At 54.1% G+C, this 25,959-nt stretch overlaps 1 protein-coding gene across 21 annotated transcripts in view; it reads left to right on the top strand.

The window, feature by feature from the left end:
* Positions 1 to 22,346, top strand: part of Myo18a (myosin XVIIIA) — a 99,500-nt gene extending 77,154 nt beyond the window's left edge. For 17 of the 21 annotated variants that reach the window (XM_038325152.2, XM_038325150.2, XM_038325166.2 and 14 more), the window contains 15 exons: positions 53 to 207; positions 1,808 to 1,931; positions 2,017 to 2,217; positions 2,752 to 2,862; positions 3,301 to 3,405; positions 3,709 to 3,855; positions 4,298 to 4,411; positions 5,681 to 5,797; positions 6,082 to 6,165; positions 6,615 to 6,752; positions 9,304 to 9,489; positions 9,829 to 9,968; positions 10,708 to 10,752; positions 14,216 to 14,338; positions 21,079 to 22,346. In XM_038325152.2, the coding sequence (XP_038181080.1) occupies positions 53 to 207; positions 1,808 to 1,931; positions 2,017 to 2,217; positions 2,752 to 2,862; positions 3,301 to 3,405; positions 3,709 to 3,855; positions 4,298 to 4,411; positions 5,681 to 5,797; positions 6,082 to 6,165; positions 6,615 to 6,752; positions 9,304 to 9,489; positions 9,829 to 9,968; positions 10,708 to 10,752; positions 14,216 to 14,338; positions 21,079 to 21,223 (1,935 nt within the window). In that variant the 3' untranslated portion in view covers positions 21,224 to 22,346. The remainder of the gene's footprint in view (positions 1 to 52; positions 208 to 1,807; positions 1,932 to 2,016; positions 2,218 to 2,751; positions 2,863 to 3,300; positions 3,406 to 3,708; positions 3,856 to 4,297; positions 4,412 to 5,680; positions 5,798 to 6,081; positions 6,166 to 6,614; positions 6,753 to 9,303; positions 9,490 to 9,828; positions 9,969 to 10,707; positions 10,753 to 14,215; positions 14,339 to 21,078) is intronic. The other 4 variants (XM_038325168.2, XM_038325170.1, XM_038325163.2 and 1 more) reach the window with 1 other exon arrangement.
* The last annotated feature ends 3,613 nt before the right edge of the window (positions 22,347 to 25,959 follow it).

Below are 25,959 nucleotides of genomic sequence, written 5' to 3'. Positions count from 1 at the left end.
CTTCTGAACCCTGGTGGCTGCTGACCGTGCACCCGTCTCTCTCCACCTCTAGCTTGGGGACCTGCAAGCAGACAGTGATGAGAGCCAGCGGGCCCTGCAGCAGCTCAAGAAAAAGTGCCAGCGACTCACAGCTGAGCTGCAGGACACCAAGCTGCACCTGGAGGGCCAGCAGGTCCGAAACCATGAGCTGGAGAAGAAGCAGAAGAGGTGGGTGGCCCTGCCTTGTGCCCTCAGAACCTCTGAGCCACAGGACCAGCCATGTGTGCTGACATGTGACACAGGCTCACTTCTGGTCTCCCAGGAGGACTCGGGCCACAGCTCCCGGGAGGTCCATTCCAGCCTCTGTTCACACGTGTTCCTCTCTAAGGGTACCTGTCATCTGTCCCAAACCAGAAAGGACAGGCTTCAGCCAAGTCCAGAACCACCAGGTCCCTGCCCTGCCCCTGTGCCCCTCACCTCCCCCCCACCCCGCTTTGCCTGAGTAGCTTTCACTTGCCTTCACCCCACAAACACACTCTCCTGACTAATGTCGTTAAACTACCGTGCCACTTCCATCTCATTATGGTAATGACGCAAAGGAGGGGGCAGCCCTCACGGAGAAAATCCAATCTAAATTAATTTCCCTGGCTGGGAATGGGAATGGGACGCCTTCATTAACAGCGTGAGGAGCCCACACGCCCTGGGAACAGTGGGGTGCCCCAGGGAGCAGGAACAATGCCTGGTTCCCCTCTGCCAGCATCCAGTACAGGTACCAATTACCTTTGTGAAGGGTAACCTCACCCCTAGACCCTGGGAGGGAGATGGGCAGAACAGAGCTCCCGCTCCTCCCATTATGCATTACCTTATGTGTCCCCAGCTTCCCCATCACCTTGTCACCCTCCTTGCTAACTGCTTCCTGTTACTCTGAGGAGAACAAGGTGGTTCAGATTTTTTTTTTTTTTTTTTTTTTGCCTTTCCGGGAAGAACCAGGCAGTCTGCTTTTCCCACCCTTTAACCCCGCTCTGTCTAAACCTAAAGATGGCACTGTTAACAGGAACCCTTCCTTCATGAGTACCCCATAATCATGCCAGCTTGGCCTAGTTACCATGTCTCTGTGCTCCCTGCTGGGCGACTTATTAGGTTTCGGCTACCCGGGGTTTTCCTCCTCTTTTTCTGCTGTGGGCTAGGGAGGGGTGCTATGGAGTTTCCACAGGAACCTGATTACCTTTGCAGGGAAGGGCTAAGAGGGATTTCAGCAATTTGCTCCCCGATTTAGAGTCACTGGGCGGGAAACGGAAGGCTGGGAAGTAGAGGAGTAAAGGAGGTGGCTCCCGCGAGTGCCTCCTGGAGCACATTGCCGGCTGGGGTGCCCTGCTGGTGACTCTGGGATGGGTGGTACTGACACCGGAGGCAGATGCCAGAGGCCGTTAGAAGCCAGCAGCTGTGCCTGTAGTTGCTGAGTTGAGCATAGGGTGAACTGTCCAAAGAGAACATCATCTCTACTCACTTTGATGCCACTCTGTTGTCACCCCAACACCCTCTTCTCTCATCCTTTGGAAAATGGAGAGACTTGCCTGCCCCTTTCCCAGAAGCAGTGTGTGGGGACCTTCTTAGGCCCACTTGACGAAGCACTGTTCCTCAGGTGCCTCAGTAGTCTGACCTCTATTTCCTGAATTCCAGCGTCACCAGGGTCCCAAGTCATGACTTATGAGTCCCTCCCACCCCCACCCCAGCCCTGCTGGTGTCTTGCTCTGGCTGTGGCACCGCTTGCTGGGTGCTGCAGAGCTAGACTTGTCCTTCCCTGATGAGGCCGTCGTGCTCCCCGCAGGTTTGACAGTGAGCTTTCCCAGGCACGGGAGGAGGCCCAGCGGGAGAAGGTGCAGAGGGAGAAGCTCCAGCGGGAGAAGGACATGCTCCTGGCTGAGGCTTTCAGCCTGAAGCAGCAGCTGGAGGTACCGGGGCTGACCCTCTTCCAGCTCCAGCTCCCCCACCGCTCGGGGAAGCCCTGTGCCAACCTCACCTTCCTTTGCCCTCTAGGAAAAAGACATGGACATCGCCGGGTTTACCCAGAAGGTCGTCTCCTTGGAGGCTGAGCTGCAGGACATTTCTTCTCAAGAGTCCAAGGATGAGGCTTCTCTAGCCAAGGTCAAGAAGCAGCTCCGGGACTTGGAGGCCAAGGTCAAGGATCAGGAAGAGGAGCTGGATGAACAGGCGGGAAGCATACAGATGCTGGAGCAGGTACCACAGAGTTGGCCAAGGGAGGGCCAAGGTGCAGCAGGAAATATTGCCACCTTCATCATTAACACAGGGCACCGGGGAGGAAAGGTCAAAGTCCACATCCATCCATCCATTCATTCATTCTCTCAATCACTCATTCACCTACTCATAAAATGTCGTGTGAGTACTTGCTCTGTGCCAGCCACAATGTACATACAGATAGTTAAGTTGTGATATAGCCTTTCCCGAAGGCAGATCTGGGTTGGATCTAGTGAGGAAAGAATGGGAAGATAATGCAACCAGAGGGCCAGGAGCCAACCAAGCATGCCACTAAACAGCCAAGTCAGTTCAGGGGATCCTACCCAGGGACAGAAAGCTTCAAGACCAGCTCCAGCAGCCAGCCTCTTCCTGAGCCTTGGCCAGGTGTTTAGTAAGGAGGCACACTACAGCTTCCCTGCAGAAGCTGGCTGCCAGGGCAAAGAGTGAGCAGGTGAAGAGAACCAAGAGCCTGCGCTCCTGAACATGGGAGAACCAGTCCTGACTTCCAACCCACAGGCCAAGCTGCGTCTGGAGATGGAGATGGAGAGGATGCGACAGACCCATTCCAAGGAGATGGAGAGTCGGGATGAGGAGGTAGAGGAGGCCCGGCAGTCATGTCAGAAGAAGGTATGGCATCTGGGCCGTCTGGGCTCTTCTAGGCTGGTGTAAGGACCTGTTTTGTTTTTTTTAATCACTGCTTTAAAGTGGGGGCTTTTGTTTTTCCACATTATCCCCCTGTGTTCTACTGCTATTCTGGACCACCATTTCCCCTCTTTTAGGACTCAGGCCTGGCCTGGGATGAGCCTTTCAGTCTTGGGAAAGCTTGGTCCTGTGCTCCCCTGGGGCCGCCTGTCGTCAGCCAGCCTAGCTGGACGATCCCCACCCTCCTCACTGTGCGAAGTCTACTGTGGCTGTAGTAGCTGCCTGTGACCTGCACTTGTACCTCCTTGGGTCACACTCAAGCCCTGCTCCATTGTTCTGGGAGGGGACACTCCACATGGGAAGGGACTGTTGTCCCTACCCACGACGGACAAAAGGACAACAGCCTCTGTCCCCACCCCACAGCTAAAGCAGATGGAAGTGCAGCTTGAGGAGGAGTATGAAGACAAGCAGAAGGCACTGAGGGAGAAGCGGGAGCTGGAGGGCAAGCTGTCCACCCTCAGTGACCAGGTGCGTGGGGACCCCCACAGCTACCTGCTCCACCGGCCTAAGACTAGGGATTTCGAGGACAGAAAACCAGGCATGCCGTGGTACTCTGCAGCAGGTACCATATCACAGGGGTTGATGAGGGTATCATCCATCACCCAGGCCTTTCCCACTAGCCATCATGATCCTGGCATGCCCAGGAAAGCATCCTTGATCATTCTGGAGAATGTGAAGATAGGCAAGACTAGCAGTCAGCTTGGGGGCGAGATTAGACTCAAGGAAGTCTCATGGTGGAGCTCAGTGCCTTCCCGGATGGTGTCCTCCCAGGTGAACCAGCGGGACTTTGAGTCAGAGAAGCGGTTGCGGAAGGACCTGAAGCGTACCAAGGCGCTGCTGGCAGATGCCCAGATCATGCTGGACCATTTAAAGAACAACGCCCCCAGCAAGAGGGAGATTGCCCAGCTAAAGAACCAGGTACCCGTGCTCAGAGGAATCCACTGGTTCCAGGGGCAGCCAAGAAGCTCATTTGTTACGCTATCTTCTCCGCGGCTTGTTCGTCTTGCTGGCTCTTAAGTCCTTGAGAAGGAAGATGGCTGGAATGTGGGAAGGAAGCTGCCCCTAGCAGTCAGATTCCCCAGGGTCTGTGTCTGCCCTACAGCGTGACTGCCAGGCCCGAGGGTGATGTGGATGGGCTGTGCATCCTGGAGGAGAGAACAATGTGTGCACCGCAGCACAGCTATGGCTCTAAGAATGCCATTCATGAAGAAAGAGGAGGAGCAAGAAGGGGGAGGAGGTGGCAGAGGACAGGGAGAGTGTCTGGACCCCTTCTCCCCTGTGAGCCAGTGCCCTGCACAGTCCTTGTGCCCCGGAGCGTGGCTGATGTTTATCTCCTGGCTGGGGGTGTCTCTGTGTCCAGCTGGAAGAGTCGGAGTTCACCTGTGCAGCAGCTGTAAAAGCACGGAAGGCGATAGAGGTGGAGATGGAGGATCTGCACCTGCAGATCGATGACATCGCCAAAGCCAAGACAGCGGTGAGGGGCAGGGCGCACAGGGCAGGGCTGGGGACGGAGGGAGAGCTGAACCGTGACTCACACAGGTCCTCTCACGCCTGCAGGACACAGTACCCCCCCACGTCCTCTGCTCCCCCCACCACACACACACTCAGAGCAGTCTTGAGAGGAGGGAGGGCTGGTAGCTTGGGTGCACATCTCCCTGTTTAACCACCTGCCTCTGGGAGCTTGGCCGCAGGCCCTGGAACCATAAATAAAGGCAGCTAATGTGGCTGAGGGACGTAAACAGGTGCCTCGAGATTAGCAGAAGCACCGATAAGAGGATAGCATGGCCGGGCTTCCTTTCCCTCTCCTACCCAGCCCACTGACGAGCCCAAGCGGCAGCTAATTAGAGCTTTTATTTAATGCCTCCCTTTTAATTCCCCACCTCTCCCACGGCCCAGCCACTGGCTCAGTATTCACTCCCGGGATGTGGCCAGCACCTATACCTCCTCAAGCCAGGAGTGGGGCAGGGGGAGGAGGCTGAGTTTGGCTGTTGGCTTCATGGCCCCTAGTTGGTTACCCTGATGCTGAGAGATGCCAGTCTCACAGGCTTGATTTATCTTGTGACATTTGTGCTCTTCAGCAGGTTCCAGGTGAGTAATTCCAATTCCTTAATTGTGTTAAAAAAGGCTGTTATAAAATTACCGTTTTATTTAAATCTGAGTTAATAAATTTCTTGGCGGAGGCTTCCCCCAGCTCCCCACAGCCCAGTAACAAGATGGATGGGACAGAGAAGGCACCAACGCAGTCATTTTGGTTCAGAATTATAGGCTAATAGATTCATTCATTTCCTGAAGCTGCCGGTACCTGTCTCTTCCCCTCCCCCAAGGCTGGGAGAGCTGGGTGACCCAAGAGTGGGCCATCCCCAGGGCAAACAAAATCCAAGCCAGGGGATGTCACCAGCCTGAAAGGTTCTTCCCTGAGGCCTGCTGTGGGCAGAGTGCATGCCAGTCAGACTGATGTACCAGGACGATGGGTCATTTGTTAAGGACAGAATTTCTACTTTCTTATTAGCCTTGAGAGCTGCCAGAAAGCAGCTGCCATTTAGAATCTAAAGCCCAGGGTCTGCCTGTCCCCCATCTCCCTGCCCAGAAGCTATCAGATCCCTCCAACATTTCATCATGTCCCTACCCTATTATCACCCCCACCTAGGAGAGGTGGCATGGGGTGGGCCAGGTTTGGACTTGCCACCCCATGGCCTGAAGACACAGGCCTGATCCCCTCACATCTGCCCCTGCCTTTGTCCAGTTGGAGGAGCAACTGAGTCGCCTTCAGCGTGAGAAAAATGAGATCCAGAACCGGCTGGAAGAGGATCAGGAGGACATGAATGAGCTGATGAAGAAGCACAAGGCAGCTGTGGCCCAGGTACCCCGCCAGGAATGACGTCATAGTTACCATCCTCTGGGCCCCCTCGTAGATTTCCAGCTAGACGCTCCCCCCCCCTCCCCCGAGATATGTAGCCCTGGCTTTCCTGGAACTCACTCTGTAGATCAGGCTGCCTTTGAACTCTCAGAAATCCGCCTGCCTCTGCCTCCCGAGTTCTGGGTTAAAGGTGTGCGCCACCACACCTGGCTCCCCTGGCCTTCAGTGGATAGGGGCTGAATTTCTGTTTGGGGGACCCTTTCCCCATCGTTCTCCTCCCTTCCCAGTCCTCTCGGGACATGGCACAGATGAATGATCTCCAAGCTCAGCTAGAAGAATCCAACAAGGAGAAGCAAGAGCTACAAGAGAAGGTGGGTACCATGGGCTCCCTTGGGAGTGAGCGTTCAGGATCCTTGGGGATGAAGCCTTGATCTAGTACAGAGGGTGTTTCTCTCAACCATCCGTAAGCCACAGGGCATGTGAACTGGGAGCAGTGTGAACAAGCAGGAAGAGCTAGGCTTGGTGCCACATCACCATGGTAGATGTTTTGGCTCCAGCTGCCTCACCTCACATTTCTCTTCCCTCTCTGGTCCTTAACACGCTCCTGCCTCTCAGCAGAGCAATATCAGTGCCAAGTGCAGGGGCAAGTGGGGGAGACCTTGGCTGGGGGTGGGTGGATGGGCAACTCCTCGTACCCTCCTCTGTGCCTTGCTCCCTCCCTTGGCCTACTAGTCACCATGGTGATGTTAGCTATCCCAGACTTGCCTCTGCCCTCCCCATTCTGGGTTCAATTCATTCTTCCCTTGCTCCCTCCCCCTAGCTACAAGCCCTGCAGAGCCAGGTGGAGTTCCTAGAGCAGTCCATGGTGGACAAGTCTCTCGTCAGCAGGCAGGAAGCGAAGATCAGGGAGCTGGAAACACGCCTGGAGTTCGAAAAGACCCAAGCGAAGCGTCTGGAGGTGGGTTCAGCTACGTGTGCATCACTGCAAGCCAAGCAAAGCTGCCCTGGTGGCTGGAGCCACGCATGCTCTGAAGGGCTGTGCAAGCCAGGGACACTCCTCAGAGTCTTCTGCCAAGCTGCCAGGCCAGCTGACAGGGCGGGAGCTCCCCTCCCGCCTGCCTGGCCTGCTCTCTGGGCCCCGCAGAGCCTGCCTATTTTACATTCTGTATCCGTGCTTGCTTTCTGCCAAGGGACCAGAGCAGCTTAGCTTTTCGTCTTCATATTTTCCTCTGCCACGAGCTCCCCCTCCTGTCCCCCTCACTCACTCTCTGGTAGGGTCATAAATATGCAGCGGATGGCACCACTGCTCTAAGGCTGAAGTCTGTTCTCATCTCGTGGCTCTTTCTTCTTCTCCCTTGCTCTTTACACCCCTCCCCCCACGGCTTGCCACCCTTTTCAGCTCTGCCCTCCCTCCTTCCCCACCCCAACACCGTCCTGCCCCTTTCTTACTCTCTTCCCATGTCTTCATTTCTTTCTTTCATCATCCCCTTTCTCCTTTTTTTCCCCCTTCCCCCATTCGGTTAGTCTCTTCTCTTCTTGCTTTGTTTGCCCCTTTCCCACAATGGCTTCTCCATACTCCACCTCTGGTCTCCTGTAGCCAGTGGGCTTCAACCTCCCTGTGTGAGAGGTGTCAGAACCTGGTCGGAGTGTTCCCTTGTAGCCTTGTCTTGACTCTTGTTCTCTTGAGCATATGGACATCTGTCCAAACATCCTCAGGCCTGCCTGGGAACATGCTTATTGTTGCGAATGGGGAACTTCTCTGTTGCCCCTTCCCCATCAGTCCCTCTGTCAGCAGAGCAGGCTGTAGGAGAGAGGTAGAAGCGGGTGAGCAGCCAAGGGCATTACCAGCCTGGACACAGGAAAGGTGTATGGACAAAACTCCCAGCATGGACAGCCAAACAGAGCTTAATAGCTTATGTTCTGCCCCCAGGACGCCAGGGCAGTGGGTCACATTTCAGCTCCGCTATCACACACGGGAAAGGGTTCATGCGGCTGCTGGGGCCGATGAAGTCTCTGCCTCCTGTGCTTGTCACCTCACTCTTGTCTCAGATTCCCTTAGACTCAGAAGGGCAGTGTTGTGGTTTAGACTCACCCTGAGTGACCCTGTAGCCTGGGCCTGTCACTTTGCACACCAGGCTGGGGTAGTCAATGGGAGAACAACACTGGACCCTGGCTCAGTCCTCCCTCATCCTGGACCCTGGCTCAGTCCTCCCTCATCCTGGACCCTGGCTCAGTCCTCCCTCATCCTGGACCCTGGCTCAGTCCTCCCTCACCCTGGACACTGGCTCAGTCCTCCCTCATCCTGGACCCTGGCTCAGTCCTCCCTCATCCTGGACCCTGGCTCAGTCCTCCCTTACCCTGGACCCTGGCTCAGTCCTCCCTCACCATGGACACTGGCTCAGTCCTCCCTCACCCTGGACACTGGCTCAGTCCTCCCTCACCCTGGACACTGGCTCAGTCCTCCCTCACCCTGGACCCTGGCTCAGTCCTCCCTCATCCTGGACCCTGGCTCAGTCCTCCCTCATCCTGAACCCTGGCTCAGTCCTCCCTCATCCCTGGCCTCCACTCCAATCATTTCCTGGTAGGACCCTCCTGCCTGGCAGGGGAAACATGTCCATGTTTCTGGAGGAAACGGATTCACGACCGAAAGAGATCACTCTGCCTACGTCTCCTATTCAGGCACGTCACCTCTGAACACTGGCTGTCGCCCCCCAGCTCAGCATCTTCGAAAAATCCCTGATGCCCATGGAGACACTTGTATGACAGACCAGCCTCTGCCCAGGGCCTGCCTGATCTCTGCAGTAATAAGGAGAACCACAACCCTTCTCTCAGATGGCTTTCTCATTACTTAGTCCTCCCAAGACCCCTGGACACAGGCATCATCTTTCCCTTTGACAGGCAGTGAAGCTCAGGGGTAGAGTGCTTACCCTGCACACATGAGGACCCGAGTTCACTCAGCACCTACATAAAAGCCAGGTATAGGGGGCTGGAGAGATGGCTCAGTGGATCTGGGTTCAATTCCCAGCACCCACATGGCAGCTCACAACTATCTGTAATTCCAGTTCCAAGGGCTACAATACCTTCACACATTCATACATGCAGGCAAAACCCAAATGCACATAAAATAAAAATAAATTAAAAAAAAACTTAGGTGCAGTGCCCTTGCTTGTAATCCTCACAATGGGGAGCAAAGACAGGAGGTTCACCGGGGTTTGCTAGCCAGGCAGCCTAATTGGTGAGCTCTAGGTAACAGTAAGGGACCACGTCTCAAAGGACAAGCTGGATTACCTAAGGAATAGTCCAGGTTGACTTCTGGCCTACACACGTGTGCTCCCACACACAGGAAGACAAAAAAGGATGGGGTAAGGGAGGGAAGAAGTTAAAAGTAAACTCACGTGCGCATCTCTTAGCCATGGCTGAGTAGTGGGACAAGAGCTGGCCAGGCGTCCTGCCAATACTCTGCCTGGCTGACGGCATACCTGCTATTTCTTCTCAACCTGCTCACCCAGGGCCTGGCCAATCGGCTCAAGGAGAACATGGAGAAGCTGACCGAGGAACGGGACCAGCGTGCTGCAGCTGAGAACCGCGAGAAGGAGCAGAACAAGAGGCTCCAGCGGCAGCTCCGGGACACCAAGGAGGAGATGGGTGAACTTGCCAGGAAGGAAGCTGAGGCCAGCCGCAGGAAGCATGAGCTGGTAATGTCCTGCTCCTCGTGGGTCCCAAGCTGGAGACCCCCTTCCCCAGGCATTTCAGTTCCCAAGTCCTCTTAGGTATCCTCTCACCTCACCCTGGGTTTTGGTGAGGGAGAGTGCAGTCCTGAGGGTAGGCAAGAGAGTCAAGGGTGGCCTCAGAAGTCTCCACCAGGTGAAGCCCACCACCCAGCCAGCCTAGTAGCTCTTGAATAGAGAAGCCTTTGGAGACCTCGAGTAGCAGCCAGGGTAGCTCCTGCCTGGCAACGAGTAACTTGCTGCAGGCTCCTGCAGAGATGCTAGGGGACAGTGTGGCCCTCCTGTACACTAGACCCCCCCTCCTAGGAGATGGACCTGGAGAGTCTGGAAGCCGCTAACCAAAGCCTGCAGGCTGACCTCAAGCTGGCATTCAAGCGCATTGGGGACTTGCAAGCCGCCATTGAGGATGAGATGGAGAGCGATGAGAATGAGGACCTTATCAACAGGTAAGAGATGGAGTCTACGGCGTTTCCGGTGGGGCAGAGGCCGCTTGAACAGTGGAATAGGCCCCAGGTGACAGCTGCAACCATGGGCATCCATAGCTAAGCTACCAGTCATCACCCTCCCAGTACTGGACCCAGATGGAAGCAGCTGAGGGTGCTGGGGGTTAGGTGCTCTCCTCTCCTCCCATGCTCTCCTTCCCAGGCCTTCCAGAATCCGGGCTCTGGTGCTGCCTGCTCCCCATGAGTTATCCCCCCCCGTTTAGCTGCATTTCCGATGGCGCCTGCTCCACTCTAGGGAGAGCAGAGATTTAAGGGCTGTGGCGTCTTGTTACTGTGCTAGAGATTTTCTCGCATAAAACCCACCCAGGGAATGGTTTTGGAGAACGAGAGAGATTTGTAGTCCTAGGCTGAGGAGAAAGTCAGATCCAGAGGATCAGCAGTGTGGGGGTGGGGCTGGGACCTGGGTAGATCCCAGAGCTCCCCACTTCTTGCCTCAGGGTCAGGTCCCACCACCTGGGCAGGGCAGGGTGGCCCAGGAAGCTTGCTCCCTTGGGGTGAGCACTGGCAGTGGATCAAGCCTAGTTCTGAGGATACTATTACTCACTTCTGCCTGATCGCAACCAGCCAGAGCTGTCATTTAGTGAAGAAGGAAGTGTGGATGAGGGTCCTGTTTGTCCATCAAGTCCCCCGCCCCCATCTGCTTCTCTGGTCCCTTTGCCCACCATTTTCTTTCTGTTTCCAGTTTGCAGGACATGGTGACAAAATATCAGAAAAGAAAGAATAAACTGTGAGGACCAGAGCCATGTGCTCTTTGCCTCTTCCCTTGGGTGTCTAACCCCCCCTAACACAGGGCTTCCTGCCAGGGGCCCCTGCTGCATGCTGCACGCAGACACAGCCTCACACTCTCTCTGGCTGGTCTCTAATGCTAACACCACTGACTGTCCTTAGGCTGGAATGGAAGAATTGTCTGGCTGTGAAGGGTCTTTTTAAAAGGCCAGACTGACCCTCCTAGGCCAGGAGTCTTCATCTCTCTAGCTAAAAGTCCCAGCCTCCCCTCTCTAGTAACCAAGTGTGGCCACCACCCTGGCACTGTCTGGAGGTCTAGTGTTCCAGGGTAAATCTCTCTACATTCTTGGGCTCTTGGAACCCAGGCTGCCCGCAAGGAAAGGGTCTGTTTTGTGATTAAGGTCTGCCACCTTCCTTAGGCAGATGAGGGCTGAGGGTGAGGGGCCTCTCACAGCGGCCGGTTTGGAGAAAGCATCCAGGCAGCTGACCTTGGGCCGCTCTGCTGTGGCAGGGAAAGGAAACAGCGGGTTGTGTTTGCTTTGCTCCCAGAGGGGCATCTCAGGCAGTGGTGGTGGTCTTGGTGGTGGTAGGAGGAATATATCTGTGGTGGTATGTCTGTCAGGAGGCAGGAGGCCTAGGACATCTGCCCTTCTCTGTTCCCTCTTTCTGGCGGGGTGGGGGTGGGGGAGCTGGAAAGTGGTGCGGAGTGCAAGGCCTCCAGGCAAATTTGCTGATCCTCTGTCAAGTTCGACAGGCTTGCTTTGGAGGTTGTTTTCTCAGCATAGGACTGCATCCCTGCCTGGCAGACCTCCTCCCCTGGCCAGGATGGGCTGGTGGCCGTGCACAGGAGTCTGGGAGAGCTAATGATAAATGTAATAGTGTGTAACAGTGATAGAGGGCCGCTGGAGCCCGGTTGTCACACACAATTAATATCCCCTGCCGTTCTGTCTCCGTTTGTTTGTTCCCCCGTGATTCAGCTCCCAGTTAACTAATAGCACATGAGCCTGGACATAAATTGTATTTGACGTGAGGTTTAATTCCGACCATTTAAAATTTCAACTGCCCCCTGAGCCTGCCTGCCCCTGGAGTTTGTTTACGGGCCTGATTATTTAAGGAAGAGAACCCAAACATGGTCTGGATTCTTGCAACTAAAAAGCAGGTGAGGGTAGGCAAGCCAGCTTCTCAGCCCACTGACTGCTCTGAATGTGGGGAAGGAAATTCATATTCTAGGCCTCAGTCTATCCCCAGTGTGTTCCATCTTACCATCCTTGGGCAGAAGGAGCTCTGAGGGCTGATAAAATGTGCATTGAAGATTATATTCTAAACCACAGTTGGGCACACAGAGACTCAGCACACACATACACCAGCATGCACTTGAAGCAGGTGCAGGAAAACGTGCAATTCTAAGCAGACTCCACTGATGGCAGAGGGGCTCCTTCCTCAGCAGCTCCACGTTATCGAACGAACATGCTAAGGCGGGCAGAAAAATAATGTTTCGATTTACTTAGAGATACAGTTGTTATTGCCATAACCTTAATGAAAGCAGTAAACAGTGCAGTATTAAGGGAGATTTATACAGAAACACTTTTAACATGTAGACATAGATTTTGCGATGCATACAGCACCTCCTTTCTAAAGGCAATCAATATGGTTATGAACGGCGGTGATAAATTACAGGCTCTGAAGCTATAGAGGGAGGTTTTTTGCACGGGTGTATAAATCAGGTGATATTGGCGTTCCATGGGACCTGTGCACCACAGTAAATCTGCCAGGCTCGGACGGGCACAGAGCTTGCATTAGTGGTTTGGGGGCTGCCTGCTAAACTCCTGTTTACCCGGGGCATTGGCAGGCCTTGTCTCTGTTATAATTCTGTATTTGATGGAAGCCCATAAAATATGCCTCTTTGTTCCCCTTCCCCATGTACAGGGCTCTCTCATGGTCCCTAGAACTACTGTGGTTTTCTCATATATGTGTGTATATATTTGTGTGTGTGTGTGTGTGTGTGTGTGTGTGTGTGTGTGTGTCTGCATGCACATGCCTGGGTATATATGTATGTGCCTGTGTGGCTATTTATTCAAGAACATAATTCAGGACCATGCTACTCCTGTTGACACAGATGAAAGGGAATTTATATCAAGGAGAAATCTCAGCCTATCAATAACGGGAACTTAGGGAGCAGACATCTTGCAGAATTTGCAAAGCATTTGCACTCAGAAACCATTTCTATGCCCCCACTGCTTCATGAGGGGGTCACCATGACTCCAGCCTCAGAATTAGACTCTTTGAGGCTTGCTTGCAGGTTCTGGGGTCGGCCTGTCCAGCAGTAGCAGTGGAGAGCAGGGGCTGGAGGCTGCCTGGTGTGTGTGTGTTGGGGGGGGGGGGGAACTACAGAATTAGAACCCTGCTTTCTGAGTCCACTGGACTTCCTGGAGCTACCTGGATCCTGAAGGCACTGCCAGGCCCTCAGGAAAAGCAGCTGCTACTCCCCTCATCTTTTGTTTTCTGTCTCTAAACGTCAGGCACACCACAAGGTGGGGTGGGTCTAGGATTTGGCTGGTGTTTCATTAGCTTAGGTGTGTGTTGCTAGCAGCTGAAGAGAGTTCAAGTTAACCTGAAGTCATGTGAAGGTCCGGTCTTCTGCCCCATATGTAGCATCCCTGCTTTTATAATGAAAACATTATATGTGGTATAGCCACAGCCTGAGGCATGTCAGCATCAACATAGACCTCAAGGGGGAGCTGATGGGCCCATGAACACACACACACACACACACACACACACACACACACGCACGCACATCTATTTGTTTATTTTATTTGGTTTTTCCAGACAGGGTTTCTCCATGTAGCTCTGGCTGTTCTGGAACTCACTCTGTAGACCACGTTAGTCTTGAACTCACAGAGGTCCCCCTGCCTCTGCCTCCTAAGTGCTGGGATTAAAGGCGTACACCACCACTGCCCAGCAATACACATGTATGTGTGTGATATATGTACAAGGATATGGGTGTGCTACAGCATACATGTGGAAGTTAGAGAACCCCAGGGATTGAACTCAGGCTTGGTGGCAAGTGCTATTACTCACTGAATCATCTTCTCAGCCCAAAGACTTTTCTTTAACCAAGAGCCATTAGGCTAGAATTGCTAAGTGGGTGGCCCGTTCTCATCTGGTCGGCCAGCTGAATAGCCTGTCACTCATGCCTGGAGGAACGGGTGGTACCTCCATGCTTCCCAGGATCCTGTTAGTGGCTGTCACACAGTGTGGTCTGCTGAGGGAAGGGGTGGGCACCTCGTGGGGTGCTGTGCTCTCTCTAACCTTTCTGTTCTCCCTGACTCTCTGATTCGCATGCCACCTGCATTCCAACCCCACCCAAGGTGCACCCTCTTCCCTTCTTGCTTTCCGTCCTGGCCAGCAAGCGACCCTCAGCTGCCTGGCCTTGCCTACCTTTTTGCTCCTCACCCCCACAGTGAGGGAGACTCCGATGTGGACTCAGAGCTGGAGGACCGGGTCGACGGGGTCAAATCTTGGTTGTCAAAGAACAAGGGACCTTCGAAGGCAGCTTCTGACGATGGCAGCTTGAAGAGTTCCAGGTGAGCCTTGGCCCCAAGCAGGGAGGAAAAGCCATCTCAGCCACCAGGCATGGCACCAAAGGTGCCACCCTCAGGCTACCTGTACACTGTTCTGGTCTGTGGAAAGAACACAGAAGGCCAGCTGCTTAGCCAGGTAATGCTTCCCTGTTTGGGTGTGAGCTCTTGTATAGGTTTAGTTTCATTCCACCTGCCCGGGCAGCAAGCATCTAACTGTTGGTGCCTTTGAAATCAAGACTTGGGTGAGGCACTGGGGACTCTGGATCCTAGAGCCCTGCTCAGTGCAGCCCCAGTGGCTCTGGACTCTGTCCTTTGCAGAGCAGCAATGCAAAGGCAGCAGGTCCCAGAGCCGTGCTGCACTTCTGCCCTCTTCTCTCCGCTTCCTCTGGGCTTTTCTTTTCTTTTCTTTTTATTATTTATTATATGTACATTGGTGTGAGGAGTTACAGACACTGGTGAGCTGTCATGTGGGTGCTGGGAATTGAACCCAGGTCCTCTGGATAGAGTAGCCCATGCTGTGCTCTTACCCGTGGACCCATCTCTTTAGCCCCTCCCCTATGCTTTTCATTGCCCACCCCTCCAGGCTTGCCTGCCAGTCTTGGAGGGGGGCTTGCTCATCCTACTTCCTAGCCAATCATAATTTTGATCAGACAGACAACCACTTCTAGAGGCCAGAGCTCCCACCTCCCATCCATCCCTGGCCAGCTATGGCCTGCTCCCTGCACCCCTTCCCACACAGAGTTTCCTGCTCCCCACCTCTCTAGAGATAGTAGGCAGGCTGAATAGAAAAAGTAATCTCTCTCCTTCTTTTCCAACTCTCCCAAGCTCCTTCCCCAAGTCCAGCCCCTCACCAGTAGCACCCAGAGGCCCCCTGTAATTGGTTTAATTTATTCGGCCAAACAACATTTTGTTATTGCAGATAATGCCGCCTTCCCCGCCCCACTGCCGTTCACCACAGTGTGGCACGAGGCTCCAGGTAGTTGACAATGAAATAAATTGAACTAAACGTTTTAGAGGGGGAAAGTGATGAAATAGACAATAGTCTAATTTACACGACATTCTCCATGAAGCTATTTTCACTGACGCAAATTATTTTGCTTCATTTCCTCGGATGCTCTTGCCACCGCTTTGCCGGGGCTGTGCGGTTTTCTCCTCCTTCCTCCCTCCCTCTTTGTCCTTATTTTTGTTAATGCGCCTCTCTCTCTCTCTCTCTCTCTCTCTCTCTCTCTCTCTCTCTCTCTCTCCCTCTCTCTCTTTCTCATTCATCCACTCTGGGTCTCTCCTCTTGGGCCTTCCATCCCACTCAGAACGGCTCTCAACAGCCTCCCTAAGGAGGGCAAGGGGCCAGAGGAGAGACCCGCCTCTGCCCTCAGCTCCCTCAGCTACCGCAAGAGGCTCACCCTGAAGGATTCCATCGGGGGCACTGGGGACCAGGACTCACTCTTCACCACCCTGAGTGAGCGTGCCACCTCCCCTGAAAGGCCCCCCAGGAAGGCCCGTGTGAGTCCCAGGGAGGAACCCAACCAGGCCCAGGGCAAGAGGTGTGAGGAGCAGGATGACTGTAGCTCCATCTTCTCAGGGGCAACGAGCCGTACTGGCCGTGGTTTGGAGAAACGGTGGGGCTCAGACTTTGACCGAGCCTCAACCGTCTCGGCGCCAGTCAGCCGGGCCTCCTCAGCTACGCGTGGCTCTGGGGAGGACAGGGCTCGCTCCTCGCTGAGCTTCTCACTGTCAGGCTCACCCAGCTCCCGCCGCAGCACATCCAGGCTCGACAGCCTGTCAAGGACCCTAAGCCCTTCCTGGAACAGGGCCTCCTCGGGTATCGACCGGGAGAGCCCTGACTCCAGGCTGTCCCTTGGCCAGAGCTGCCTGGATGAGTGGGATGATGGAGCCAGCGTGGCCCTCAGTGAGGCGCACTCACAGTTCAGCCACCCGTCACTGGCCCGGAGTCTGTCTGTACCACCCCAGCCACGGGGCTCTGCACCCTCCTCAGCCTCTGTCACTGAGGGCTCCAGCATCCGACCAGTCAGCCGCCACTCCTACCTGGATCCAGACCTGGAGGCTGCCATTAACGAGGTCTTGAGCTACAAACCTGTGCCTTTCCACCGGAGCAGCCTGGAGCCCGACTCTGAGGAGGATGACCGGAAGAGCATCCAGAGTGCCCGGAGTGCACAGATGGATTGCCCAGAAAGGGGCACCAGCATCCGCCGCTCTGCCTCGGCCGTGGATGTCTCTGGGTCGCGCAGTGGCCGCAAAAGCAGGAGCAAGCGGAGGAGCAGAGGGAGCAGCCCCCGCTCCAGCTCCCGCTCCCGCTCCAGCTCCAGCTCCAGCTCCAGCTCGGAAGGCTCCTCGGGGCACAAGCGGCGGAGGAAAGGGCGCTCTCGGAAGAGCAAGAAGAAATCCAAATCAAGAAGAAAGAAGAGAGAGTCTGAATCTGAATCCTCCTCGTCCTCATCCAGTGGCTCCACGGTCTCTGGCCATAGCCGTTCCAGTGTGAAAAGGGGCCCGGCCGCAGATACTGAGGAAACAGGGCAAGCACCAAGAAGGTCAAAGAAGGAAGAGAAGCAGCGAAAGAAGGAGGTGGACAGTCTGATGATGCGGTACCTGTATCGGCCCGAGAGTGACTAGCGCAGTAGGTGACACCTCGCCTGGCGTGGAGTGCAGCATGGCGTGTCCCACCCTTAGTGGACTAACTCCTCCCTACCCCTCCACACACAACCTCGGGCTCCCCTCTTGGGCCTCAGAGAGCCTCTGGTGCTGTTTTGGAAACTAATCTGTACTGTGACTTCCTAACAAAGGTTTGATTAGTTCTGTTTCATAAAAACAGTAGGGCCCAGAGAGGTTAAGTTACCTGCCCAGGCTACACAACCGGGAAATGAGGTTACCAGGAGCTGATGGGGTCTTTTTAACACCTTTAACTGCTTCTCCATATGGCCACAGGCAGAGCATGTGGGTGACACGGAGGTGTCATCAGCACCCATTTCAGAGCCCTCCTCCAACAAGAGGGACCTAGGAAATGGTCCTAGCTGACATGACACTCTGGCTGTGAGCTCTGAGAGTCACTTGGCTCTCTGCTCTGCTGCCTTCCTCCCTAGCACGGATCTCCTGCGGCAGCCTACACTGCACCACACCCTCCAGTAGACCCGGGACATGCCTGCCGCCTCCCTAGCCCTCCCACCCACACTCAGCCCACACATGGGCGTCACCTCAGCTCTGCTCTTCAAGGAAAGTTCTAATGAATAGAAATTAGCAGCTGCTGAGTGACAACCCCTTCCCTGCTCTCCTGCCTCCCCCAGCTCTTCTCCCTGGTGCCCACACCTTGAGCCGAGAGAGGCAGAGCCTGAATCATTAGGATCCCATTGTTGCCAGTTTCCCTGGTGGGTGGTGACATTTTGAATCACCCCTGTTGCGAGAAGCATTTTCAGCCTGGCACCTTCACGGGGCATGCTTGCTGCTTCCCAGGAGACACCACCCTAGGCTGTAGCCCCCTGGGGTACGACAGTTGTTTCTCAGACGCATGAACTAACACACCTGTAGCATGCTTGTGCGAGGGGCTTCTGGGGAATTGGGCTGTACCGAAAGGGGTCCGTCTGTTTAAGGTCCCTTCGAGGAATAGAACAAGAGCAAGTTGCCTGTGGCCATTTGGAAATGGGGAGGGGAAAGGAGGCAGTGATTGGGAAGTGGGAGTAAGGCAATGGAGCTTGACTCCAGACCAGGCTTAGAGCAGCTCAGGCCTGAGCTATGAAAACATGCCTCGGTCTCAGCGCGGCTCTGTGGCTTCTGCCATGTCAGCCGGTTCCACAGTGCTCAAGGGAGAGCAGGGAGCATGAGTGGCCTTTGTTAGCTCCCTCGGGAGAAAAGACAGGAGTCAAAATATTTGGTCTACGATTTCCATCTCCTTTTAGCAGGCTTGCGAGGGACCATGCACCCCAGGGTGAGGAGTCAGTTGGAGGGTGGAAGGCGAGGTCTAGAAACAGAAAGGCCAGGCCTTTCTGTAGGCCTTCCCAGAAGGAAGCCAGTGTCTTTCTGGACCATGCCAGACTGACTGGTGACTAACAGATGTCATACCTGAATCCAGCTCCCAGTCACCATCTACAGTGAATAAGACAGAAAGCCTGTTTCCACAGCCTCCTCTCCCCCACAGTCTACAGGGGGCGTCACCTGGTCCTGAAAACCTACACTGGGCCACTATGAGAATTACAGTCAATGTTGATAGAGCTTCTGTGAAGGGAGGGGCAGGGGGCAGGGAGGGCTTTGCTGTTACCCGCTGCCTTTGAACTGGATATGCCCTGCAAAGGCAGAAGGTGGGGGACGGAGCCTCCCCTGGGGATAAGGACCAGTGAAGAATTCCAAAACATAGCACAGCATCACCCTGGGCTTTCCCAGCAGGAATTAGCTTGTGTCCCAAATTGTTTGTGACAGCACAGAGCAGGAGACACTGGCTTGTGGGGAGGAAAGCTTTTTAAACAATTTAGTTAAAACGTTCCAATTGCCAGCCCTGACTCTTGCTCTGGGGACAGGGAGCTGCCTGCCTTTGGCTTACTGATGGTAGTGGCAACAGATGCAGCTATGGAGGGAGACTGGCTAGAGGAGAGCTCAAGAAAGATGGCAAAGGATCTTGTGGCCCTGTCCTTGGCTGCCTCTGCCCCTTCGGTGTCTTTAGAGCGACTGCACGTACCTGGTGTCTGGGGTGTGGGAGTAGGGGCTGGAGACCCACCTGTGAAAAGAGATGACGGATGGAACGAACAGGCCACACAGGGCCATGCCTCATTTACATCTGGACCCCAGCCCTGGCATCTGCCTCATGCCCTCTGCTCACAGAATAACCCCACTGTCTTTCTTCACAGTCAGGCGTTCCTTAGCCGGAAAGCAAACCTTTAGCACAGGGTGTGTGGAAGTTCTGTGTTAAAGAAGACAATAACTGGCTCCCACTAATTCAGGATTCAAACAACCCCAGGGCTACACTGACCCCCATTTTTCCTGTGTTGCATAGTTATTGTTGAGCTTTATAGTTTTGTCCTGGAGATGCTGCAAGGCCCTAAGTGCTTCTGGCCCATCAGAACAAGACTCATTTATGTTCAGTCTAGTTTGTATTAAGTGTGTTTTGTGCTATTCTTATTCCTTTAAAAATGGTAATTCATTCATGAGAAATACGATAACTATTAACCAGACTGCCCTGTTGCTGAGCCATTTTGCATAATTGAACATATATTTTCCCAGGCTCTTCCTTTCCGCCAGGGACCCAGAGACCTGTCTTTACATACCCTCTTCCCTCCCCCATCCCCACCTCAGCAGGCAGGAGACTTCTGGTTTGGTCTTGTTTTCTTCTTGTCTACTCTAGCAGCAGAGTGCCCCAAGGCTGAGGTTCAGGTTCAGATCTTGGTTGTGACCTTGGCCCAGGTGCTTCTTCCCTTTGAACCAGCTGGTTTCTCCCTGCCCCCCCCCCACCCCCGCCTGGTAGGTTGCTGGAAGAACAAGACAAAATAGTAAGTCCCAATCAGCAGTTCTCGACCTTCCTAGCACCGTGAGCCTTAACACAGTTCCTCATGTTGTGGTGACCCCCCAGCCATAAAATTATTTCCGTTGCTACTTCATAACTGCAACTTTGCTGCTGCTGTGAACCACAATGTAAATATCTGATCTGCAGGAGATCTGATATGCAACCCCAAAGGGGTCGTGACCCGTAAGTTGAGAATCACTGGTCCAGGGAGCACTGCTTCCTATAAGAGGACTATGTTGTGGAACCTTTTCCTCCGCACCTGCTGCTACCTCCAGGGAAACCTAAAATGCTGTTTGTTTTAGAAAGAGCAGTAAATAAAGGGCCGTCCTTGGGCTCCTAGTTTAGAATATAGCAGGCCTAGCGACTGTAGAAACTGTAGAATGTTACAAGGGACTGGAGGCAGAGCCGCGTCCCTTCATGACTCAACTCAGGCCATGGCAGCAGCTCCAGGGACCCAGATGATGACAGAGCACCGGCAGAGGTGAAACTATATTGGACGGTACCTTCTCCAGGGGTGTCAGACTGTAGTGTATGTGATGGGGCAGTGGGGACAGGAGGGGGCTCTGAGGTGAGGTCTTGTTGGCTGTTAGATGTCACAATCCTCCTCCCTCCTTGAGATGATGCTTCTTCATATCGTTGTCCTCCAGAGCCGGGGGCCTGCTGAAGACTCCCAGGAGCTAAGGGCTTTTCCCATTGGTCCATCCTGACACAGGTCTTGCCAGCCTCTGAGTCTCCATCGCTTTTTCAGTAGAGGATGCCATGATCGAGGACAGAGTCTTCCAGGCCCAGGGGAACCCTGATTAATCCAGATCTGGGATCCTGTCAGGAGTAACAGTAACTTGTCTGAGCGTTTTCTCCTTGGACAAGTTGCAATCAATCTCGAGTCATCATATGTGTGGTCTGTGGTCTACCTGCATTGGAGGAAGGGAGCTGAAAACTCAGAATGCCTGAGTTCCTCCCCATGACTCAGTCCCAGCTTCTTAGGGGAAGGCGCAAGGAACATGCAGCTCTTTCTTAGGCTCACGGAACCCTGGTCCCTGCTGCCACCAGCCTCCTTGTCCTGATATTCTCCAAAGCTTTCTGAGTGCACGAACCACGTGCTCCTTTCTCTGCATTAAGCATCTCCTGGGTGAGCCCGGGGGCATTGACCCAGTGCCGTTTAGGTTTTGAAGTGCTCAGACAGAGCCTTGGTGCCCCAGAGTAGGAGTGTTATCTGGCCTTGACCTTGTTCCTCTCTCTGCAGCCCAACCAGCCACTGGAAGTCCCTTGCCCCTGACCCATCAGATGATGAGCACGATCCTGTGGACAGCACCTCCAGACCCCGATTCTCCCACAACGGTTTGAGTGACAGCGACACAGAGGCCAAGCCAACAGAGACCAGTGCATAGCCCGGGAGTGGCTCACGGCCCTCCCACCCCACAGCCTCTCCCAGGAAATGGAGGGGTACCTCTGCCCCCACTCGACTGCCGATCTGCATGGAAAACACCGCAGCACTCTGTAAGGGGGACTTTCCAGGCTGTGGGTGTCTGATAGCTCCACGTGGAAGAGGTGGGGGAAGAGGCGTCTCTGCAAGAACTTCCACTCCCGCCTCAGAAATGCCACGCTCTTGGCTCCTACCCTGGACCCTGTGGACCATGTCAGGTGGCCTGGCACTTCATGGAGCCAGCAGTGGACCTCCATCTCAGCTTCCTGCTCAGGGATGGTGGATAGGTTACCTGCTGGGCCACTCCAAGTTGCTAGGCCCACGGGAAAGAGTCTGGAGGGAGCAGCAATGCCTCCCCTCTGCTGGGGTGAGGGCTTTCTCTTCTCAGTGCCTGCTGTCTTTTTACTGTTTAATTTAAATTCCCAAACCTCCGTGCAGCTGCATCCCTGAGAGTGGGAGGGGCTGCTGTCGCAGCTGGGCCCTGTGGGATGTCTTGGGAATCTCCTCTCCATCTTCACTCCTCCAGAGGTCCTTTCTCATGCACCCTGCAGCCGGGCGCACTAGTGAGCAGAGCTCAGGCCCTGGCTCTTAAGAGGAAGTGTAGGGAGGCTTGGCAGCCTGGTGCTTCTGGCTTGGGCCTTGCAAGCCTTGTTGAGTATTAAGTGCAATGAGCAATTATTTAAGAGCTGATCTCTTCCACCTGCACCAGCCCATGGCTTCCAGCACTGCCTTCCTTCTGTCCACAGTGTAGCCAGCTCGTTTGGTGCTGAGGACTTGCGGTGGGCACAATGGGAGGTAGATGTTTGGTCTGTTTACCAGACCGGAGTCCTAACCCTTTGTCATCTTTCTTCTGCCCGTGTCCCTGTTCCCACACATACCCCAGACACAACAACAAGTGGTCTGGGCATCCCAGCTGCTTCCCATAAAAGTCATTGCACCCACTGTACCAGACTTAGGGGCCCAAGAGCAGCGCCTGGTGCTGGACCTGTCTGCCATCCCCCTTCCCTTCTGCAATTGGTTTGTACTTATCGGGCTGTGCTCGCCCTGTGGACCTGATTAAGGAAATAAAAGGCCCCTTCCCTCCTGGCCACACGTGTCCCTGCCTCTCCTTGCAGGCTCAGGAGAAATCCAGGGTGACCCCAGGGCAGGGGCAGAGGTGGGATTCTGGTGGGGACATGGAGCCACCTTGGTCTGTGGTGGCCTACTCCCAAGCCAGACCAGTGCCACTCATGGAGCCTTGGCAGCTGAGGCAGGTGAGGAGACAAGGAAGACAGAGCCCCCGCCCCCCTTTTATATTGAGGCTAGTGGGGTTTGCAGCCCACTATGCTCACCCTCTCTTCCACCCTCGCTCCCCCACTTCCTCCCTCCCCAACCCTTTCCAAACCTTTGATTTTAGTCTCTCCAAAGGTGACTTTTTGATCAAAATTTGGCAGCATTTTTCTGTCCCTCCACCCTTTCTGACCACAGGAAACTTGAATAAGCTGGGAGTACCACCTTAGATGCCTGCTTGGCCCCTGCCTACATGCCTGTGCTAAATCTTGGCTGTGCTTTGTGGCAGTTATAGGGCAGTCATGCAGATGAACAAGAAACCAAAGACCCCTCCCCCTCCTCCTCTTTTTCCTCCTCCTCTTCTTCCTCCTCCTCCTCTGAACATTTTTCATGACCAGATACATTTTCTGCAGGAGTTAAACGGTCTGGGGAGGTACGGGTGGCGGGGGAGGCTCTGCTGATGTCAGCCACCCAGGAAGTCAAGAGAGGGAACCAGACGGAAACATCACCAAAACGAGCTGGGGAGAACTATGAAATGGATCCTTCTAGGACAGATCGGCCTGCCCTTCAACAGAGGCAAGACAATGAAAGTGAAGTTATATTTGTTTGTTGAAACTGAGTCTCACTGCACAGCCCCAGCTGATCTCCTATTTCCACTTCTCCTGCCTCAGTCTCCCTATTGCCAGGATTCCAGGTGTGAGCTGACACACCCAATTTGGGGTGAGAGAAAATTTTTGGTACTCACGTAATCTGCTCAGCATTTGAGAAAGCTGTCTTTATTAGCTCCTGTGGCCTGGGCACGGTCCTTTCAGACCAGGGATATCCCAGTGAGGAATCTGACACTCAGAGCATACGCCTTCCCCTACTTCTGTGTGTCAGCTTCCGCCCTGAGAAGAGTAAATCACAGTGCCTGGCCTCGGGGAAGGTGAGCAGGAGCGAATGCAGAAGGGCAGAGGAGGTGCTTTGGAGCTCTGAGCCGAGAATGCCTTAGGAAGGGAGACTGAAGGACCCTCGAGACAGTATTTGGAGCTAGGGCATGGGCAGTTAGTGCGGGGACATGCACAGGAAAGGAAGCTTACACAAAGGTCCTGAGTCTGAGCGGGATACACAGTGCTCATACCACAGCTGCCTGGGAAACCAGAGGTCACAACACCCCACCACCACCGCTACTACCAGTACTTCTCGAAGCTTCCACATGACCCTCGGCTAGGGTTATAGACTCCAGGTTACGAAGGGGGTAATTCCCTTGGTTCCCACTCCCTGAGGCCCATAAGGCCACCAATTATGTCTTCATACCTGGAAAACTCCACAAGTTCCTGAATGCCCACAGTACCTTATTCCTAAGATGTGTGTGAGTCCACAAAACAAAACCATAGTCCATGAGCCTGTCTTGCAGCCACCCTGTGTCCCCTTTGAAAACCTCCCTTCTGATTTCCAGCCCTTAGGATTGCTCTGACTCCTGAATAAGAGGCAAGGGCAGGAACCAGAGCCTTTGGGGGACTCCCCATAGTGCCCAGACACCACAACAGCAGCCAGTGACCCCCAAACTGCTCCCTTTGTCCTCGAGTCCTCTTGGCAGGTTATCCCAGTTGTCCTTCCCCCATCCCCGGCCCCCCGTGCCTGGTGGCACAGACACTTAGCGATTTGCTCCTTAATTGTCCCCCAGCTAGGCTGCGCAGATGCCGCTCTTTAATCTCTCCTGATAAATGAATCGCGCCGCTCCTTTAATCATATGTTCATATCCAAGCCAATTTGAATCAATTTGGCAGGGAGCATGTTGCAAGAGATGCCATGACTGCTGTTCTCCCCCCAGGGCCTCAGAGCCTCAATGACTTGCACTCAGCAAGGAGCCCAGGAGGCCCATCTAGGAAGAGGAGCGCCTACCTAAAAGGTGGGGACTTTCTAAAGTCAGCCACCTCATTTGCTTCTTGAACTCCAAGCAGGCTGTGTGGGAATCGAAGATGAATTCCCAAAGGCCTCAGGAGTGGGAGGGATGGGATGAGCTCACAGCCTGCCTTGGTCACTGAATAAAGGGCCACATTATCATGCCTGGGAGAAAGTGCTGTCTTAAATCTAACCCTGATCCCTTCTGTTGCCCTTTCATTTCCTCGGAGCTGGCTCTCAGGAACTTGGAACACCTCATCGCCTCTTACACAGCAACACATGTCAGACCAGACTATGCTGGTTTGTCCCCGCCCGCTGCTGGCAGCTGCAGCTCTTCATCTTTCCCTAGGCTCTCATCTCCTTTAAACCCTCCAGCCCTGTACCACGTTCTGCCTTTGGGGTAGCTGCCTCCTCCCTGCCTCAGTTGGAGTTCAGATGCAATGGTAAAGACAAGCAGGCTACCTACACTGTAACCTTTGGAAAAAGGGGCCGACTCTTGTGGCCTCGGTTTCCCCGTTTGTAAAGTGAGGTGGTGTTGCTGGCAAGAACTTTTGGTTCCTAAGTTCAGAGCTCATTGCTGCAGCCACAGCACCCTGAGGTGGCACCCGTGGGGCTGGGAGGCCTGAGTGGTGGGAAAGTTCATGGTCTGGTGGGGCTTGGCTTTTATCCACGCCTTTTTCATTCCCTATCCTCTTCCCTTCCCCACTCTGCCAGTCCCAGCAGGGACTCTGTCTTTCCCTGGGGAACCAGGAGAGGGGTACCGTTTAGTCAGGTCTTAATTGCAAGTCCACAGCCCTGGCTGTAGAGCTCAGTAGACTGGCACCTGGAGATTCTTCCTGTATTGCTCCCAGAAGCCACCCCCTTTTTAAAGGGCAATGTTGCCTTTGTCTTGGGTCTCTCTACGTAGCTCTGGCTGGCCTTGAACTCACAGAGATCTGCCTGCCTCTGCCTCCCAAGTGCTTTGGATCTCTCTTTTCCCAGATCGAATCGTAAGAGTGGTCTAGATTGTTCTGTCTTACCATCGCGGTCAACATTGACCTTTTAATGATTTCAGCATCAGGAGGCTCAAGGAAGCAGTTTCCCTGACCTTTCTAAGGCCTCTGGGAAGTCTTAGGAGTGAGAGGAGCTGAGGCAAGGATGGGTGGGGCGGGTGAGCGGGAGGAGTGCTTCCCAGAGAATCACCTGTTTGGTGAGGAGATAACAATAGCTCCCATGCACTGAGTTTGCCAGGTCCCCAGCCCTTAAGCTTGGCTGACATAATCCCTCACAATTCTGTTGTCATTATCACCTCCCCGCCCCCACAGGTCCCTGAGGTTCAGAGAGGTGATGTCAGCGAAGTCTTCTGCTTGGCTCCAGCAGCTGGCCAGGCATCTGGAACCATTCCAGACTCGTCAGAAAAAGAATGAGGCAGGAAAGCGAAGAACCATTGTCATAGCCTTCTCAAGCCGCTGTGAGCTTGGTATTCACCAGGCGGGTCCTAAGGAAGAAAACACCTTTGGCGATTTAAGGATGAAATGCCTACCTCACATTCATGTTGCTCTTTATAAT

The sequence above is a fragment of the Arvicola amphibius genome, chromosome 4, assembly GCF_903992535.2.
Source record: "Arvicola amphibius chromosome 4, mArvAmp1.2, whole genome shotgun sequence".
Taxonomy (NCBI): Eukaryota; Metazoa; Chordata; class Mammalia; order Rodentia; family Cricetidae; genus Arvicola; species Arvicola amphibius.
This window is presented reverse-complemented; position numbering and strand designations above follow the sequence as displayed.